This window comes from Myodes glareolus, chromosome 9 (assembly GCF_982192425.1).
Source record: "Myodes glareolus chromosome 9, mMyoGla1.1, whole genome shotgun sequence".
Taxonomy (NCBI): domain Eukaryota; kingdom Metazoa; phylum Chordata; class Mammalia; order Rodentia; family Cricetidae; genus Myodes; species Myodes glareolus.
In genome coordinates, this window is record NC_142034.1 from 62,199,148 (window position 1) to 62,219,852 (window position 20,705).

General features: G+C 47.8%; 1 protein-coding gene across 5 annotated transcripts in view; it reads right to left on the reverse strand.

Moving 5' to 3' along the window:
- Specc1 (sperm antigen with calponin homology and coiled-coil domains 1) overlaps positions 1 to 20,705 on the reverse strand; it is a 261,433-nt gene that overhangs the window by 177,851 nt on the left and 62,877 nt on the right. For all 5 annotated transcript variants that reach the window (XM_048448188.3, XM_048448186.3, XM_048448189.3 and 2 more), the window contains 2 exons: positions 9,795 to 9,964; positions 2,775 to 2,907 (listed from right to left, as the gene is read on the reverse strand). In XM_048448188.3, coding sequence (XP_048304145.3) covers positions 2,775 to 2,907; positions 9,795 to 9,941 — 280 coding nt within the window. In that variant the 5' untranslated portion in view covers positions 9,942 to 9,964. The remainder of the gene's footprint in view (positions 1 to 2,774; positions 2,908 to 9,794; positions 9,965 to 20,705) is intronic.

Below are 20,705 nucleotides of genomic sequence, written 5' to 3' on the forward strand. Positions count from 1 at the left end.
GTCTAATGATGGAAAGTTCTTCCTTTGTTCCTACACAGGTTAGCGCTCTGGTGTCTTCTTTATGTTTAAAACTTTTGTTATATCTATGCATGGACAAGTGTGTATGTGTTGTTTATGTTTGTGTGCATGTGTGTGCACGTGTGTTCACGCGAGCATGTATGTGAGCATGTGTACAGGTGAGGGGTGTTAATGTGGAGACTGTGGGTCAACACGGAATGTCTTCTGCAATCTGTCCACCTCGCTTTGTGAGCCAGTCTCTCTCACTGAACCTAGGACCCTCCCCTTACCAGCTGACTGGTCAGCCAGCCCTGGAGACCCACCTGTCTCCACTCGCCCAGGGCCGAGGGAACAGGCAAGCACTGCCTCACTGGGCTTTGCACGTGGGCACCAGAGGATGAACGCAGGTCTTCGTGCTGGCACAAGCAAGCATTTCACTCTCCCACGTCCCTGTGACTTATTTATGTAAGAAGAATAAGATGAGTTCCAATTTTATTTTTCAGAGTTCCCCAGGCTTTACTTAACTTACTTTAACTTTTTACTGAAGTACTGGGGATTGAACTCAGGGCCTCTCACCTGCTGAATTTGAGCTGGACCCTAAACCACGCCCACAGGCTCCAACTTGGCATAAGCCACCTTTTACCCTGTACCAAACGTGCACAGGATGCTGCCTTCCTCCGCGGCTCCTCTGCACTGCCTTTCTTTGCTGCAGGCAGCCCGCTGAGTGCTCTTCAGAACTTCCCTGGCTGTCCTGGGACGTTACTAGATCAGGGCTTCCCAGCAGCCGACCTACCCATTTCGGCAGGACTCTCCGCTGTCCTGCAGTATACGGCTAGCAGCGTCTCCGCTGCTGTCCACTAGGTGGAAGTATAACCTCCAATAAGGACAACCCAATACCTTCCCCTGGGCCAAGCTAGTGCTTGCTGGCTGATGAGCGACCTCCTCAGTATCATTTTACTCACATGGCGGCTCCCAGTTCCACGTTGATATGTTAATTAGGACGAAAATGAATCAATGGAATAATTTAGACACCCTTAATAGATTTAATATGTGACACTACTGAATTTAGTCTTTGCTATATTTAATCTTCCTATCCCAAGCTCACACATTTCCTTCCATTTATCCACAAGGACATAGATGTGTTCTCCAAATGGGTGTTAGATATCTTTTAATGCATAGGCTCTTACATAACTGGCTTTATTGCTAAAAGTTTCTCCTTTCTTTCTTAATATTTGCTTGTTTGTTTGTTTGAGAGAGGGCTTCTCTGTGCGTAGCCCTGGCTCTCCTAGATCTCTCTGAGACCACCAGGCAGAATCACCTCACAAGCGCTGAGTTTAGTTATGCACCATCGTGGCCTGGCTCTCCATCTTTTCTTACATGAGATCATTTCTTCAAATATTATATTTCCTAACCAGTCTCTGGTCAGAGAACTATTCAATCTTTTCCTTCCAGACAAGGTGCCATTGAGTCTAGGCTGGCCTGAGCTCCTGATTCTCCCGTCTCGACCTTCCAAGGGCTATTTACTTATTTTTTGAGATGAAGTCTTTGACTTGCTTAACTAGTGGGTTCAGGTGACCCTCCTGTCTCTGAGTACCGGGACCGCAGTTGCGTGTTGCCAAATGCAATAAGATAACATACTTCTTTGCTAGAGCCTCTCCACACACACTTACCATCTACCAAGAGTTTCTTACTAAACCAGAATGGTGGTAAATTCTGACAGCTCCATTGCCCACATCCATCAAGATGACCATGTGGTTTTTCTGTGGCCTATGAGAGGCCTAGCAGGCATATACCGCTAATGTTCGTTCATTCACTCATTTTTAAAAAGATTTAATTTGATTTTATGAGTATTTTGCCTGCACATAGGTCTATGTACCATATGTGTGCAATCCCCATGGAGGTCAGGAGAGAGCACTGGAATTACAGACAGTTGTGAGCCACTATGTGGGCGCTGAGAACTGAATCTGGATCCTCTGGAAGAGCAGCAGGAGCTCTTAACCTCTGAGCCATCTTCCAAGCCCCTCATTTATGCATTCTTAGATGGTGCAACTCCACTTGGTTGTACTGTCTGCTACTGTCCTTTGAAATTTTCTTGGACAACATTTGCTAACACTTTAATATCTTACTTTTGTATTAATATTGAGAATAAAGTTGGCATTCATTTTTAATTAATTATCACTCTAATGGCATCTGTTAACTTTGGAATCAGTAGTCGAGGCTAGTTGGTGAAAATGTGCTACTTTCATTTGCTGTATTTAGTACAAATTCAGTCTTTAACAGCTACGTCATCATGTAGAAACACAAGCCCTTCTCTTTATATCCAAAGCCACATTCGGGCCTCACATTAAACTCCTTGAAGGCCAAACAAATTAAAATATATCTTCAGAATGTGATGTTTTTGTGAAATGGGTCGAAGAGTGGTGAGCATCACACAATAATCATGACCAAGGGAGACCTCAGCTGTTGTCACCTTGGGCCTATCCATGATCCACTACCATCCATTGCCATCATTCGGGATGACTCCAGAGCTACACCACCTTGCTAAAGGATTCCACACACACGGGTGACAAATGGACTCCTGAAGTGACGACATGGCAAACCATTGCCTTTCTGTTCTCCATCAGTCTCCCAGGTTGTACGCTGTCTCCCCAGTGCACAAACTCCACAGGTAAAGACTATGCCCCCAGGTCAGCTCCAGGCCAGGGTGATCGGGGGAGGGCGGATCATGAGTGAAAAGGTGCTTCCACTGGACAGGATGCCACCGAGGTCCTTCCTACCTGTGTTGCTTCTCAGGCGACTCTCAGTGAGCTCGGAGATGGCTCCGGAGGTTGAGGTCTTCTTCAGGCGCACCGTCCCCGCGGAGGCACTGCCAGGCTTGTTGAGCATGTCCTCACTGCTGGCCCTCTTGAGCTAGAGAGAAGTTACAGGGACGGTGAGCAGACAAAGGCACAGTGAGGAATGCTGCACCCACCAGGTCAAGAACATAAAGATTTACAAAGGAGACCGCCATCCCTGGGAATCACAGCACCAAGCTACTAGTATAGAAGGAATAAGCAGGAAGAGCACCCGATTTGGTTACTACCGCACATTCTTTATTCATTTATGGCTTTGTTTCCTGTTACCCAAAGGCAGCTCGGCACCTGTCTAGGTTTCTGGCTTGCTATGGAAGATCCCCCTCTAGGTATGTGCTCAGGGGTTGCTTCGCCGTCGCGGTGTGTGCAGCAAATGCTCCCAGGGCTTCACTGAGATGGGTGCTGCTGAGTACCTGAGCTCACAAAGGAGCAGGTTTAAATGCCTCACTGATCAAAGTAACTGAGAAATTCTCCCTCCATTTCACAGAGATAAGAGAAAAACCTCAACGCACCATCATCATCAGCTGCAACAAAATCCATTCTCTAGCGGTAGGTAACTCTCTCTGTGGTCCTCAAACACAAGCCACTATCAATTGAGACGAGGGTTTGTTTAAGGGCAGTTGTGGTGTACTCCTTTAATCCCAGCACTCGGGAATCTCTGTGAGTTCCAGGCCAGCCTGGTCTACAGAGTGAGTTCCAGGACAGGCACCAAAAGATACACAGAAAAACCCTGTCTCAGAAAAAGAAAAAAAGGAAGGAGGGAAAAAAGGAAGGAAGGAAAAAAGGAAGGAAGGAAGGAAGGAAGGGAAAGGGAAGAAAAAAGAAAAAAGCACACACCTGACTGCATCTCTAATTTTTTCTCTTCTTTAAATTTATCTATGAATTGTTTTATCTACATTGGTATTTTCCCATATGTAAGTCTGTGTGAGGGTGCCAGATGCCCTGGAACTGGAGTTACAGACAGTTGTGAGCTGCCATGTGGGTGCTGGGAATTGAACCCAGGTCCTCTGGAAGGGCAGCCAGTGCTCTTAACTTCTGAACATATCTCCAGCCCTTGACTGTGTCTCTTCTTGAACTCAATGTCAACCACCAAGCTGCTGAGTCCCCAGGTCTGAGGCAGACATTTCTAGGGACTGTGACAGTATTTAGAGCAGTCTGTCTGTGGACATCGAACAGGACTCAGCCCGGAATTTTACCTTGTCTGGTAGCTACACTTCCATGTCTGAAGCACAGAAAGAATCCCTACGGCGGCCTGGCTAGACAGCTCACTAGGAAGGCGCTCACTGCACAAGCCTGACCACCCGAGTTGGGTGGCAGGAAAGAGCAGACTCCACACACCTGTCCCAGCACCACTACCACAACTTTATACAGTGTGTGGTGGCATATCCCTTTAATCCCAGCACTAGGCAGCTAGAGGCAGGCAGATTTCTATGAGTTCGAGGTCAACCTGGTCTATATAGTGAGTTCCAGGATTGCCAGGTTATATAAAGAGACCCTGTCTTAAAAAAGAAGGAGACAGACAGGCAGACTTTACAGGGGATGGTTATGTCAGTAAAGTCCCTGCTGCATCCACATAAAAACACAGCAACAGCCCTGGGAGAACAGACAGGTGGATGCCTGGAGCTCACTGGCCAGGCAGCCTAGCAAAGTGGCGGGCTCCTGGTTCAATAAGATTGTATCAATACATAAGGTAGACAGCAATCAAATAAGATCTCTGATGCTGACCTCTGGCCTCCACACACATGCACACCCACGTGCACACAAATGAACACACACACACACACATACAAAAGGAATTTATATATTTTAAGTGAACATATAAAAATATCAATATGTGATCAATATAAAGTGCTCATAGTCATTTAATGAAAGGCTATTCTGAGAAAGGCATAGTTAGGCAATTCTAGAATGTACAAGAAGCTACATGGTATATACAGATATTATATAGGTAATATACATATATGTGTGTATGTATATAGCAATCATTTCTGGGACCCTGGTGAGTAAGCAGCGCATGAACAAAGAGTAAATCAAGCACAAGAGAAAGGACACACTCAGGAGATGCAGTCACCAGCACTGGGAATGAAACTATTGCAGCCTCACGCCGCAATTTCACAGCACGCTCTTTCTCTGTGAGGAGGCATGCTCCAGGATAGTTATTAAAAGGCACAGCAAATACATAAACCAGGAAGACAGCTGGTTATCAGCTTTATCATATTGATTAGCTATCTGGGTATGGTATTCCCTCAGAGCAGTCACACCAACATGTTACCACACACGCATGAGCGTTACACTGTGTTCTAACATTACAATGGCTGTGCCGCTAGGCTATTGAACATCTTCAATATAGTGATATTCTATTTAAGTTTTAATACATAAAGCTTGCCCAAAAATCAGAAGGGCAAAGCTATGCCACTAGATGTCAGGCAGTGATGGCACCCACCTTTAATTCCAGATTTGGAAGGCAGAGGCAGATGGATCTCTGTGAGTTCAAGGCCACTCTGGGCTACATAAGATCAATGCAGAAACAAATCTAGGTGGTGGTGCCTCACACCTTTAATCCCAGCACTAGAGGATAAAATGGGAGGAGAGAGAAGCTCTGGTTGCTTAGTCTGCTTAGTCTGCAGTCGCCCAGCCTTGGTGGGGGAAAGAATTCTCTAGTGGCTTGGCTGCTTTGCTTTTCTGGTTTTCGGCTTGAACCCCAATATCTGTCTCCAGGTTTTTACTACCCATGTTACACGTCAACTCCATTATAATCTTCTAAAGTCATTGCATGTGTGTCCATCGTTGGCTGTAGTGTCCTGTCATAGCTTTTGACTGTATATGAGTGAGGTCTCCTGCAGTTTTTGGTACTAATGCTTTAAACCTGGCTTAAGAGCATATCTCCATTTTGACTGGAGATTTTTTTTTAAGTAAATTTTATTAAATTATAAAAGTTTCCATTTCCGCCCCTCTTCCCAACACCCTCCCACTCCCCCCACTCCCTCCCCTCCTCCCTCTTCGTTCCTTAGGGCAGTCAGGGTTTCCTGCCCTGTGGGAAGTTCAAGTTCCTCCCCCCTCCCTCCAGGTCCAGGAAGGTGAGTATCCAAACAGACTGGATCCCCAAAATCCAGAATATGCAGAGGAAACAGGTCCCAGTATCATAGTCAATGGCTTTTCAGAAAGACTTCGGGCCAGCCACATTCAGAGAATCCGGCCAAATTCCGAGAATCTGGTTAGATCACGTGCTCGTTCAGTCCCAGTCCAACTGGCCTTGGTAAACTCTCATTAGATCCGTTCCCTTGTATCAGTGGGTGATAGCATCCCTCGCAGTACTGATTTCGTTTTTCATGTTCTTCCTCCTTCTGCTCCTCATTTGGACCTCGGGGGGCTCAGTCCGGTGCTCTAACCATACTGATGTATATTTTGCTTATCACCATAGATCCTTCATCTGGCGAAGGACGGCGATAAAGTTGACTGGAGATTTTAAGGGCTCCATTGCCACAGACGGCTAGGAGCAACCATACTGAGAGCATTCTGTAGGAACTATCACAGAACACTGGTTGGGACTCAAGACTCAGACAGTGAGCCCATGCTGGAAGGCTGCCCTCCTTCAAGGATGTACAGAACATGCTGCGAAGACTTGATGTCCTCTAACAGGTCCAGCATGGGACCAGCATGGGGCCAGCATCTAACCACTCTCAGTTATGGTTTTTTTTTTCTTATGTTTCTTTATTGTTCTCCTTTCTTTTTAACAAAAAATAGAAAATGAAGAAAAAGGCAACCAGGCCTTTCAAGAGATGCAGGAGGTCAGTAGGCTGGTCATATACTTAATATATATGCTGGGCAAGGTTGGGCATCAGGGGGTGACAAAGAAGTAGTGACCAGCCTTAGAGCCAGTCCTTGGACCAGTCTCTCTGAGATGCTGTCTTGAGCCCTTGTCCCTAGAGATGTGGGCACCTTAGGCTATGTTCATTTTACTATCATCCTTGGGGCTTCCCCGCTGTGAAAAACTAGTTTCAGATGTGCTGCGTTTATGCTGTGGAATATTTGTTTAACGATGCAAAGATCTGTTGCATTCTTTTATGTGGTATTTGTTTAACTTTGTAAAGCTGTGGTACTTTGTCTGCCTAAAATACCTGATTGGTCTAATAAAGAGCTGACTGGCCAATAGTTAGGCAGGAGAAAGGATAGGCGGGGTTTCCAGGCAGAGAGAATAAATAGGAGAGAGAAGAGCGAGGAGGGAGAAGAGGAGGATGCCAGGGGCCAGCCACCCAACCACACAGCCATGCAGCCACGCAGCCACACAGCCACCCAGCCACGCAGCCACCCAGCCACCCAGCCACGCAGCCACCCAGCCACCCAGCCACACAGCCACCCAGCCACCCAGCCACCCAGCCACTGAGTAAAAAGTAAAGAAAGGGATAAAGAACAGAGAAAGATAAAAGTCCAGAGGCAAAAGGTAGATGGAATAATTTAAGAAAAGCTGGTTAGAAACAAACCAAGCTAAGGCCAGGCATTCATAAGTAAGGATAAGTTTCCATCTATTTATCTGGGAGCTGGATGGCAGACCCCCAAATAACAAAGAATAAAAAACACCCATCTATACTTAACCAAACTCTACTCAAAAATAGTAGAAAAAAATAGCATCTGTTCAGAAAATGTAGGTTGTTTTCCTCATCCTTATTCATAAAACATTACCATGTAACAGCTATTTACCTTGAATTAGATATTATAAGTAGTCCAGAGAGGCTAGAGGCATCTAAGGACACAGGACTGGTGGGCTCTGTGACAACACCACTGTTTCACACAAGGTCCTTGAGCTCCCACAGATTTGGGCTCCCATGGGAATCCTGGACAGTGAGACACAACTTGAATTTTTTTTTCTGTTCATACAAACTCAAACCAATGTTTTGTCGACTGCAATCAAGTAAGCTCTGACTCAGCCTCGGGCCTTCTATTGTGGCTGGAGTGATGTGGCCTGTTGAAGTCAGAGCATGTGTGCTGCTGCCTAAACACCACAAAGAGGGATGCAGCAGCATCCCTGCCCCCCATTCTTCCTGCATCTCCTGCCTTGTGCTTTCAGCTTCTGCAGCTCAGCCACCATTTGAAATTAGGGATTGGGTTCTGTTCTGGGTGGATTTGATTCAGTTTCCTATTTGTGAGCAGTTAAGACATACTCATCCATTTACTCTAGACAGGCATTATAATGTCGACGAGTGCGGGCAATGCTCTAGGGACATTTGCTACAGATTCCAACTGTCCTATCCGCTTGGAAGTTTTCAATGGGAAGGGAAATCTACTTGCTTTTCTGACCATCACCTCTACCTCCTTTCTTTCGCTCTCTGGGCTTTCAGAGATTTAGTGCCCACTCTTGGCTGGATAGTGCCCACTCTTGGCTGGAAAGGACAGGGCTGGCAAAGGGCGGGCACAGTTCAGGTCCTCCTACAACTCTTCCCAGATCCTGGGATCCGTTTCATAATATCAGGGTAAGAAAGCTTGTGTATCAGAATGGAGAACAGGAAGCCTGCCACAAAACTACTTGCTTTCCCTTGACACTCCTCTGTAGAAGAAGCTTCTGAAGCAATGCCCTTCGCTGCTGGAAAGTGCAAGTCCAGGGCAGGTGGTTCCAACACCCGCCTGAGAGTTCACAGGTGCCAAGTGACTCAGTCTGCTTTATAGAGTGATCTCACTGCCCTGAAGGCCCACCTAAACCACCAGGGTGACTCTCCCGGAAGAACAGAGGGCCATTGCATTTCCTACACACTAAGTGCTTAGCAGGCAGCACAGGCTTTCCTCAGCAGCGCTGTAGTCGATAGAAGCAAGCAGTCCTGCCCTCCTGGAGCTCATGGCCAGCCAAAGGGAGACAGGTGTTCAACAAACCAGAGGTGCGGTGGAGTAGGAGCTGCAGGGGACACTGAGGAGGGTGCGGAGCATGGACGCAGTCAAGGAGCATGGCACACAGGGTACTCAAGAGCGACCTCTGACGTGATGCCCTCCGAGCAGAGACAGGAGGTGATACAAATACGGAAGTGTGCCTGGCATGTCCGAGGGGCAATCGTTACAGGTACAGAGGAGTATGACAGTGTCAAGCAGGAGATGGGGGGTTGACAGCCTCTCTGGTCACTAGGAGAGCTTTGCTTCTCACTCTATCCAACAGAAAGAACTCGAGTGGGTGTTCGGCAGAGAAGTGGCATACCACATACATTAAAAGGACTCCCCGAGCATCTGTTGGGAAAAGTATGCGGACTACCAAAACGAAAGAGGGACAGTGGTTTGGGAAGCCAGACAGGGAAGGCTGGCACGTGGGGAGAAGGTCACAGAGGAGGCTACAGTAAGGGGATTCAGGTGAAATCTCTTCTCCAGGAAGAAGGAATGGCTTTTTATCAATGCACTGTGGGGACATGAACAAAGGAGCTCTCAAGGACTCAGGTCTAACAACCTAAAGGAAAAAGGAACCATCCACTCTACAAAGGGCAGCTCAAAGAGGAGATTAGGAGGTGATGGAGGCAGGGGTTTGAATTTGGCTAGGACACATTACAGTGGGGGTGGCATCTCGACACTCAAGGCAGTGAGAAAGTTCCTGATAAGCAATAGAAATCTCGATACCATTCACAGAACAGAAGCTGTCCCCTGGAAAACGGCTCTCAACAAGGACTGTCCTGCAATCTGAGTGTGTGTTAGAAAAGAGAGGGTGCATTTCAGATGTCACCGTGATTAGATGCAGAGCTGATGTGGCGGAATGGGAAAATTACATATTCTACGATTCACACGTACAAAAGTCCCCCTCCCCCGTTTTCGCTGAGTCTTTAAACAGCTCACATATCTCTTTCCCCATCCTGGAGCACCCCACTGTCCCCCATTCTCTCCATCCCCTCAGGCGCTGCTGGGCTTTGCTGCTGCCCCCTCCATCCCTGACACACAGGACACTGAGCGTTCTCACAGACCTGCCCTGAGAGTCTGTACCTTACTAAGCCGAGACTCGAAGGCCAGCGAGGTTGAAGACTTGGAACTCTTCATGCCGGAAGGGGTCCCAGGGAGCGGCCGAATGCGATCAGGGCCATGGCTGCCTGCTTTGGCAACTGGACTCCAGGGCTTGGTGGCACTCCGCATGATGTCCTGGGGAGACCTTCTCTCTGTAGAAGGGTAAAAAGGAAAACATTTGTCTCCAAGACACTACTTGTGAGTGACATGATAAGGCTTTACAAACTCCCTTCACCAGGTTTACCGTTGCTACCACGGAATGAGTGTTAGGATTTAGCCAGGTATAGAACATTGTGCTCCGAAGATGCTACTGTTGCATGCTGCTCGTTTTTATACCTCTGAACAGGTGTTTACCAGTTTATTAACACGCATATGCGACACAGTTGATATTCTGATATTGCTTTTCAGCAAATGATACCTTGTTCTTGTTACAGACACCTAACAGATACGTATCTCAATACACATCCATAAGTACACACAAGCCCTCGCGCACGCATACACACACAATATGGTGACTGGCATCAAGACATAGTATGTCCCCAAGTTTTGCAGCTTTAGAACTATCAAAACAGTTTCCTTAATTTTTAAACACATACAAATGAATTATTTCAGAGTTAAAGAGTTCACAGAAATACAAATGACTCCTTTTAGATAAAAATGGATACCATTTAAAAATTAATAAGGCATATTTTAATTGATCAGACTTGACATGCAGGATTATTTCCCTAGTTAAATAATTTATGGAATGAAAAAAATATTGTTCAAAGTATCAGACTGCAAGGCTAAGCTATGCACATCTTTAATCCCAGTACTCTGGAAGCAGAGGCAGATGGGTCTCTGTGAGTTCAAGACCTGCCTGGTCTATATAACGAGTTCCAGCACAGTCAGAGCTATATAGAGAGATCCTGTCTCTGGGGGAAAAAAAAACCCAGCAGACCACAGCTAAGGACCTGGGAGAACATTTGGATATAGAGACAGAAGTGCCAGCAGTCCAGGTAAAGTCATCAACTGTCATTCATAATCCCTTGCATCCTCCAACCCTCAGCTTTGCCATCACAGCATCTCCGGGATAGATCAGAAGTCCTGGTATCTTTCTACAACCACCTTGCCTCTGTCTGTCCCCGTGGACTCTGGTATGACACAAGGTACCAAGCCACAGTGTCTATCCTTCCAAATAACACCCACAGAGGACAAGCAATTCTGGAAGCCACTTCCATGGGGTATAAGGATCTGGTTAACCTTAAGGGGTGGTAGCTGGTAATAGAATGGAGGGTCTTCTCCTCGACCTCATTTCATGGTAGGACGTCTGCAGCCCAGCTCAGGCTGACATCACCTCATGCTCCTGTTCCTTCCCTGACCAGAAGAAACTATCTCAGCAGACATATCTGTCTCTCCAAGAGTCACCCGGTTCCTTTTCCTGTTTAAACAAAGTAATTACATAGAGATAAGTGTCCTATGTAGCTGGTATTCTCTGAAGCTGCATAGATGTGGCTAACAATAAAATTGCATGTATATAACATGAACCAGGCCCTGGGTTCTATCCCTAACACACATACATGCATACACCTGAATTCATCATTGGTAAAAGAAGAAAAAAAGAATACCATTTGCTTCTCATAATTTTTTCCTGAAGAAAATGATATATGATTTCAGTTACATGATTCGTTCAGAACTTCTTAGTCTCAGCTTGGTTCCAGGTCTTGTGATTTCTTAAAAATTCAATATTAAAAAAAAAGCAGCTTACTGCCAATGTATTTTACTGATGCTTAACACTGATTATTTTTCTTTCTCGACCCATGCTTTTTCTTTCTGGTTTCCACAGCAACAGTAAAAGAACGCTTAGGTTAAGACCTGTGCAGTGACTAATTTCATTTGGCTGGCTCTCTCTCTCTCTCTCTCTCTCTCTCTCTCTCTCTCTCTCTCTTCTTCCCTCCTTCCTTTCCTCCCTCCCTCCCTCCCTCCCTCCCTCTCTCTCTCTCAAATGAACTATTGCAGCCCAAGAGATTCCTCAAGAGAACCGGTAAAATTTTCCCCAACTACAAGACAACCAGGACCATGTCAGGCTGCCTTGTGGAGATCATTTGAATAAAATACCCACTTGACCAGCATCCCCTTTCATGCCATTAGAACTCCTTGGCAGTGAGCATTGCGGGGCTTACTTTATGAAAACTCTAGGTGTGTGCTTCCCAAATCCTGCCAAGGTTACCCTTAAAATGAAAGTGCCTTTAACCTACTCCCCACAAGAGAAAACTGTGAAGCTAGAAGCAACAGTAAAAGGACGGACATTTTCCCTGTTGATCGTTTTCCTGGCATTTTAGGAAGACTCAATCAGTTAATGAATCAGTCTTGATCCAAATTCAAATATACACACTCAGCTCTTAATTTCTGGCAACAGATCTGATGGGCTGGGTGGAATTTAATTTTCTTTTTCTTTTTTTTTTTAAGTCAGCACGTTGCTCGCTCTGTTTTAAAATTCTCTGGGGACTTCTTGCCACATCACCTTCTGTACTCTCTGCAGATGGTCTTGATAAAGCTATTCACAAACAAATATCCCCAGGTAAGGCATCCACACTGCCTTCTCTGGGAGTCTGTCATTCTTTCCCCTTCTTCACTGAACTTGGCTCTCCCTTCTGTACCTATCCACATGCCAATCCCTTCTCTGCCAATTCCATCTTTTGGAATCATTAACATCCTACCCACCTCATAACCCAGAGTCATCTCCACTAATGAGAGCAGTATATCAAAAATGGCAGGCAGTTTAGGGGTAGGAACCACCGTTCTTGTCCTTGGCCATATGCCAGCAAGGTCTTGTCCCGGCTCAAGGGCACAAATACCAGAAGGGGTCTCTGTTTCCTGGTCTGGTTTCCTATTAGTTTTCTTCAGCTTTAACACAACTGGAATGAGCCCTACTGCCTAGAAACTACACATGAAGACATAACCAAAACTACGAAGCATCTAGATTTGTCATGAGTAGGCCAACTGGACTGACCAACTTACCTCCCCATGCCATTTCTAAATTCTACAAGAAGCCCTCAGCCTAGCAGCTTGATGGTAGCCCATTTTCTGGGACCCTCTTCTGCTACTCAGGAGTTCTGCCTTCCTTCTTTCTCTTAAGTTCCCACCTAACACCCTATACTAGCATGGCCTTCTAAGCTCATCTTCCCATCGTCTGTGAACTTCACTCTGAGTTCATGAGAAAAGAGACCCAGAAGCCATTGGTTTGGGATAGCTCTGCTGTTTATTGGTTTGTCTGGGACCTTAGTGCTACAAACTAAGCACAGGTGAGGTGGAAAATCCTCCGTTATGTTTAAGGACCTCCACTTCTGTTTCACAGGTAGGGCGAGTGCCAGGTGGGATGTCCAGGAGTAATATCTTACCATCGGGAAGGGAGAAGTGACAGCTAAGCCCTGCGAGATCAAAACAGTCATGGTGAGGAGAAGCAAGGGAGGAAGGAGGACCAGTCCCTGTGCTGCCAGATGGAAAGGTAGTCAAAGTGTCTATCCCTCAGGCTCCGTGTCTTAGGAACGTACTAAATTTCACTCTATCTTCTGCCCCAACCCTGACGAAGGCCCCCTCTGTCTCCCGGAATCCTGGTAGTCCCTGGCCCCTCCTAGCCTTGGACTCTTCTGAAACAGACTTGAGAGAGATGGATCCTCTGAGCTGCCTGTAGAGCTCAGGCTAACACTGACCTTGCTGTCTCTTCTCTCCCAGGAAGGCCTCCTGTTGGGCAGGGAGAAGAAGGTGCACTCCAGGTCTATCCTATCCACAGCCTTCCACCCACCCCACCACTCACTGCTTCTGCTACCAACCCCTCAGCACCCACCCTAGTCCTGGCTCCCTGACACACAGAGAACCAGGTGACTCCACAAGACCTGCAGTGACCTTGTAGTCATGTGCCATTCCACTTTGAGTGGAAGGTACTGGCAAATGCACCACGTGGATGGTTCCTTAAATTACCTCAACCCTGGGAGGTGTTGCCTTGCACTACAGTCAGAATATTGGGTATCCTCCAAACTCACACGATGAAACCAAAGCCCCCAAGTGGTACTCTTGGGAAGTAGGACATCTGGGAGACAATTGGGTCAGGAGAGCAGACCCCTTTCAGAAATGGCCTGGGGGAACATTTTTGCCCTTCTATGAAGTGGGGACACTTGAGACGGTGACACCATGAACAAGGCACAGAGCTCTCCATAGACACTGAACCTGCTGGCCCTGTCTCAGGCTTGCCAACCCCCACAACTGTGAGCAGTGACATTCAGTCATTTACAGGGCATCTACGTTAGCTCTAACGACCTAAAACCCTCCCGTTAGACAGAGGAGGAAAATTCCTTTGACTCGGGGAGGTCAATATGTTTGCCTAGAACACAGAACTCATCTGTAGCCAAGATTGAAAGCAGGGGTGGACAGACCATCCGGGTTACCTGCGCCCTCATGCGAAACAAGAGGTCTATGAATAAAATCCCCCCTACCAGGTAGGTCTAGCTCCTCGATGACTGGGAGCCTGAGCATGTCTGAACTCTGGGCCTCCTAATACCAGATGGCGTTCCAAGCAGTGATGGCACAAACAGTGAAGGACTAAAGGCGTACATCACATGCAGGGCACGCGGAAGACCCTTCACAAATACTAGCTGTCTTCTGTCAACTATGTCAATCAGCCACTGTTTATTAGCTTGACAATACACAGCCACTGATCAATTAAATCTTCAGGTCAGGGGGCTGCGGGGCATACCGGGCACGTGTTCTTTCTGTTCACTGAACAGCCTGTTTTCGTTTGGAAATACGGGCATGGAGAAGTAGAGGGGAAAATAAACACTGAGGCAGATGCCTTACAGTCTTAGGTTTGGTTGTAGAAAATCTGGGCTGCCGCAAGATAAACACATGTGGGCAGACTCGCTGAGTAATGGCTCTCTCCTGGATGTGAATTAGTAACAGAAAAAGAAATGGGTGACCTCTAGCCAAGCACGGGGTAGCCAGAAGGAAGACAAGAGTTTCTAGCCTTAATTCTCTGACTCCTTAACCTCATCATAAACAATACAAAGGGTCAGATCAATTAAGGAATTACCGTTGAATTTGAGAATTCATTTGAGAGAAGGGATGGGAGCTGGAAGAAGGGTATGGAGGGAGGGTCTTCCCAGGGTGTTTTCTTTTTCAAATTTCAAGCATTTTATTTTGATGCCAAGCTTCATTCCTGTTCAGAAGAGTGTATGACTTACATTTAAACTGGCGCCCATGAACCGCCCAGCATAAAGTAGTGAAGAAGAGGAAAGGGAGGGGGAGGAGAGGGCACACACAGAGGAATACAAAAAGGGGCTGTGCTCCGCAAAGCCGAGGAACTGTGGTCTTCCCGGCCTGTGCTGGGGGCCTTATCTTTATTTCCCTTTTAAGGCAAGAAATCTGGAAGGCGACCGGGGAAGCATTCTGGATGAACAGAAAAGAACGAGTCTCCAAGAGTGGGAGGGGCTCAGGTCTCAGCGGCAAACACAATGAGCAGTCGGAAGCAGAAAGCTAAAGCATTCAATCTGGAGAGCTAAGAAAATAGGAATTTGCACATAGCTCAATTACCATGGGACCCGGCAGGAAGTGCAGCGCCAGGGCTCAACATGCTGAAAATATCTAGCCAAAGACTATTAGGACTGTATTAAGTTTGCTCCAGACATTTGGATGGGCCAGTTCCAGGCCTGAGATAACTCTGCCCCCAGGGGACACAAGGCATTTACCAAGGCATCTTGGGGTGCTACTGCCTGAGGCTGGAGGTGCCACTGGGCATTCTACCCACCAAAGGAATCACATGACCATGAAGCACCTAGGTCAAAACATCAGTGATGCTGTAGGGGAAGAAGCAGTGTCGGGGTTGCAGGGTCTTGGACAGGCACCTGCTGAGCTTCCCGTGGAACACAGCACTGTGAACTGCCCTCAGACTTCAGTGATGGTCACAGGAAATGCTTCCAAAATGATTACTTCCTGTGGCTTGGAGATGAAAGAAATCATCCCAACAGGCTCAAATTCCTTCGTGGTCAGCAGGGAAAAGAAAAGCTTTTCACACAGCATCAGAAGAGATGCTGAAAACCAGGGCTCACTGGTCCCATCGGCAGACAAGAGCTACAGAGGAGCAACTGAAGCACTGGCGTATCACAGACTGCAAAGAAATGCCGTCGGGAAGTCACGGCGCTCTGCCAAGGGCGGGACGCAAAGCAACAGAGACGGGGCATAACCAGGAGTGAGAAGCCAGGGCGGGGGCAGTCATGAATATGAAATGCAGGCAGTGGAGGAGGCCATAATCTGCGGCTATGTTGAGATCAAGTGCTCTGAACTACGAGTCTAGGGTGAACTTCTGCTCCAAAGCCAAACCACGCTGGCAGCCCGGAGAGTGCGGCGACCACTAATGGGCAGTTATTTCCTTACTTATCCTGTGGCTTCACATCAGAGACTCGAAGTGAGTGAAACAAAGTTGTAGGAAAAGGAGATGGAAACTGAATCCCTCAAGAGCCCTCTCTTTGGGAACAGCTTTAAAGAACACGTGGCAGAGGAACAAAGTGAGAAGAAGAGAGGGAGCCGAAGGCTTTCATGCTTATTCAGGCTGAAGCGTCCTGAGTCATATTTGTTCCGTCCTGGTTTGGGGCATCTGGTGCAGGCCTCCACCTCTGCCTGAAATGTCTGCTGGGAAACTGAGTTGAGAGGAATGAGGGCATGGCAGGGTTTTTAGAACCCCGGGGCTATTAGCCTTGGCGCCTCCAGCCTGCAGGGGCGGTGGAAGAGGCAGCTAGGGTCCTGAGAGAACTGGACCAGGATCCAGAAGATGCAGAGGATGCAGCTGGGGAAGAACCACTTCTCCCCTCCGCACAGGGTACCAGTGAAGCTGGACTGTGAGCCCAGTGTCTCTGGTGGCCTTGCATGGCACAAACACAGGAAACCGAGGACACCCGCCCAGCTCTCTTGGCTGGCTCCCTTAAACACTACCTTCCAAAGTGAGCTCAATCTCACTGCTAGAATCTGTTTCTCCAGCCTCAATGGGCTCCTCAGGGCTCCTAGGCAGTCTGTCCCATTACCCACCTGCCCAACAGATCTGCAAGCCTACCCAGAGGGCATCCTCGTGGAGACTGCCTGTTTACAAGCTTCGGCAGAGTCCTGAGCAGATAGATAGAGCCTCATAACCAGTCTCACCCCCACTTCCCCATCTGTCTTCAGCACCATCTTTCTTTGAGTCATCCAGCTTCAACCTTCGGCATCATTTTGAACTCCACCCTAGGGTCTCATTTCTCAAATCCACAGTTACGCATGGGCAGATCAGGCCTTTGTACCCAGCAGAAACCTGTGCCAACACCCCACTCGCCCCTCCTTGTATCCCTGCCAGACTTCTACAGGTTCACTTGGGGTCAGTCACTTCCTCTTAAAAACCCTTCGTTTCTCCTTACTTTTAAGCTGGTGTTTGCCAATACCGCGAGCCAGCGCAATGAGCAGCAATTCCTCTTACTGCCTCTCATGTTCCTGACTCCCTTGCCAGGCAGCCACTGACATCTACAGTTTACACATCAGAGCTAAGGAATAAGAAGGCTGCTAACTCCCCGGGGCACGCCAGGCAGTGCCACCTTCCACTATGCACCTAAGCCTGGGCCACGGTTCCTCCTCCTTCACCATCTTCGTCCATTCTGGGTATTACAGCAAAAAGGTTGATGGGGCTGAGGGTGCAGCTCAGGTGAAGACTGCTTGTGTGGCATGTACAAGACCCTGAGCTCAAGTCCCAGCACTACAAAAGCAAAACAAAAACCAAGCTAAACCAAACAAACCAACAGACAACAAAAACCTTTACTGGGTAATTAAGGGGTGTTTTTGTGTATGAGGGCATTTCCAGACACAGGGGACATGTGGGAACACTAACGAGGGAGACCATTCTGTGCGGGTGGCACCATCCAATAGGTTGGAAGCCTGATGCCACAGAAATGAAAAGAGGAGGAAGCCAGCAAGTGCCAGGGCCTCCCCGACACACACGCCCAGCACCATGGTGCTCTGCCAAAAGCAATTTAGCCAAGCAACCATGCTTGGAATCTCTGACACTGTGACCCAAAATAAACTTTTGCTTGGTGTCCAAGTTAGGGTCACGGTCGCTGGGATGAAATACCAAGACCAAAACAGCGTGGGGAGGAAGGGGTTCATTTTAGCTCACACTTCCAGAAGACTGTCCATTGCTGAGGCTTTGTTGTCAGGGCGGGAACGCAGAGAGGGTAGGGACCTGGAGGCGGGAGTTGATAGATGTGGAGGCAATGGAGGGGTGCTGCTTACTGGCTTTCTCCTCACAGCTTGCTCAGCCTGCTTACTTGTAGAACCCAGGATCACCAGCCTAAGGATAGCATCACCCACAATGACCTGGGCCCTCCCACATCAGTCACTAATAAAGAAAATGTCCTACAGGCTTGCCTGCAGAGCAATCTTTTGTTGTTTTGTTTTGTTTTTGGTTGTTTGTTTTTGTCTTTTGAGACAGGGTTTCTCTGTGTAGCCCTGGCTGTCCTGGAACTCCCTCTGTAGAGCACCATCACTGCCACCGTCTGGTGGGCAACCCAATCGTATGGGGGCATTTTCTCAGTTGGGGCTCCATCCTCTCAGATGACTCTAGCCTGTGTCAAGATGACATAAAATGGCCCAGCATGCTCTCTTTGTTTATCTCATGTGTTTTGTCACAGGAAAGGAAAATACAGCATAGCTCACAAGGGATGTTGTTCATCAGTAGAGTGTGTGCTTACCACACACACCCAAGACCCTGGGTTCAAACCCCAGCCAAGAAACACACAACACACACCCCACAAAATACATTGTGTCACATCCTACACAGAATATACTAGCCCCTCACTTCTCATTGCATTTGGAATAAAAAGCCAAGTCAAGTAGCATGACCCCCATGATCTCAGGCCATGTCCAGCTCTCTACTTTGGCTCCTGCTCACTCCACTTCAACCAAACAAGTTGTTCAGCTCCTTGACACATCTGCTCTCTCTTAGCGAACTATGTGCCTGCTGCTCCCTCTGTTCCTGCTTCTCCCCCTGTGCCAGCTGCTCCCTCTGTCCTGCTGCCCTCCATGCCTGTTGTTCCCTCTGTGCCTGCTCCTCCCCCTGTACCTGCTGCTCTCTCTGTGCCTCCTTCTCCCCCGTGCCTGTTGTTCCCTCTGTGCCTGCTCCTCCCCTGTTCCTGCTGCTCCCTCTGTGCCTCCTTCTCCCCCTGTTCCTGCTTCTCCCCCTGTTCCTGCTGCTCCCTCTGTGCCTGCTCCTCCCCTGTTCCTGCTTCTCCCCCTGTTCCTGCTGCTCTCTTTGTGTCTGCTGCTCTCTCTGTGTCTGCTGCTCCCTCTATTCCTGTTTCTCCCCCTGTGCCTGCTACTCCCCCTGTTCCTGCTGCTCTCTCTCTCTCTGTGAATTTCTCCCAGATGCTCACATTTCGGGGCTGCTCATCCTGGGTCCTGTCTCTGTTTTTTTTTTTTTTTTTAACTTTTTTTTATTTTATGTGCATTGGTGTGAAGGTGTCAGATCCCCTACAACTGGATCTTCAGACAGTTGTGAGTTATCATGTGGGTGCTGGGAATTGAACCCGGGTCCTCTGCAAGAGCAGTCAGTGCTCTTAACCACTGAGCCATCTCTCCAGCCCCCCTGTCTCTGTTTTAAGAACACTTCCTCTGAGAGGTTCTAGCATAGTGCTCCCACCCAGCTGACAGTCCCCAGTTTATCTCTTCAAAGCCTTTACTGACAAACCATGACTAGTGCGGCCATCCGTTACCTGTCATTGATCACCTCTCACTGCCTCCCCCATCACATGGTGCTAATCTCCGGTTACGAATGAACAGGAAAGGTTTGTATGCTAAAGACTTGGTCTCCAGTCTGTGTTCCTAATGGGACCTGGTGAAACCTTTCTGAAAAACCAAGTCACTGGGAACATGTCCTAGATGGAGACATCGGACTTCAGGCCCTCCCTCCTCTCTCTCTCTGCTTCCCGGACACTAAATGGGCAGTTCCCTCTGCCTCGTGCTGGGCTGAGCTGCCACGGACCCAAAAGTAATAGGACCACACAATCACCACCTAAAAGAGGGTGTGCAGGTGAACGGCTGCCTGCTCTTGAGCCCATTCAGCTCTCAAGCTCCCAGAAGGCACACAGGCCCTGCAATGGAATAGGGTCACTAAGCTGGTGCTGAATTAATGGGTAAGTACAAAGCAGAACTAGAACACAGGAGCACGCCTCTTCTAAAAGATAGTTGTCTCTAGACAATCACCCAGAGAAAGGCCCCGCACTGCTCTCAGCACGAGAATGCCATTGCTAGAGCTATGGAGTGTTCTGGTACCTTCGGCAGCAGTAATAGTCATGTTGATGCACAGCCATGTTTATCATAAACCTTTCATTGACTTATATTGACAAGGTGGCTCAGCGGGCAAGGACACTTCCCACCAAGCCTGACCACCTGAATTTGATCCCTGGATCCCACATGATGCATGAGGAGAACCAACTCCCCACAGTTGACCTCCAACCTTCACAGGTATACCACAGTCTGTGCTGCCTCCCACCACACACACACACACACACACACACACACACACACACACACACAAATACAAATGGAATAAAAAACACTTAAAGAAAATAGTTCCTAAAGTTATCCAATGCCAAATCTTTAAAATAATTCACTGTTCCTAATCATTGCAACAATGATCTACAGTTTATAGGGTTTTAAACACTCTTTTTAAAATGACATTTTTATCTGTCGTTTATGTACGTGCATGCCACAGTGCATGTGTGGAGGTCAGAGGACAACTTGCAGGGATCTATCCTCTGCTTCCACCGTGCGGATCTCAGGGACTGAACTCAGGTTCTCAGGTCTGGCTGCAGGTGTCCGCCTACTAAGCAATCTTGCTGGTCCAGTTTG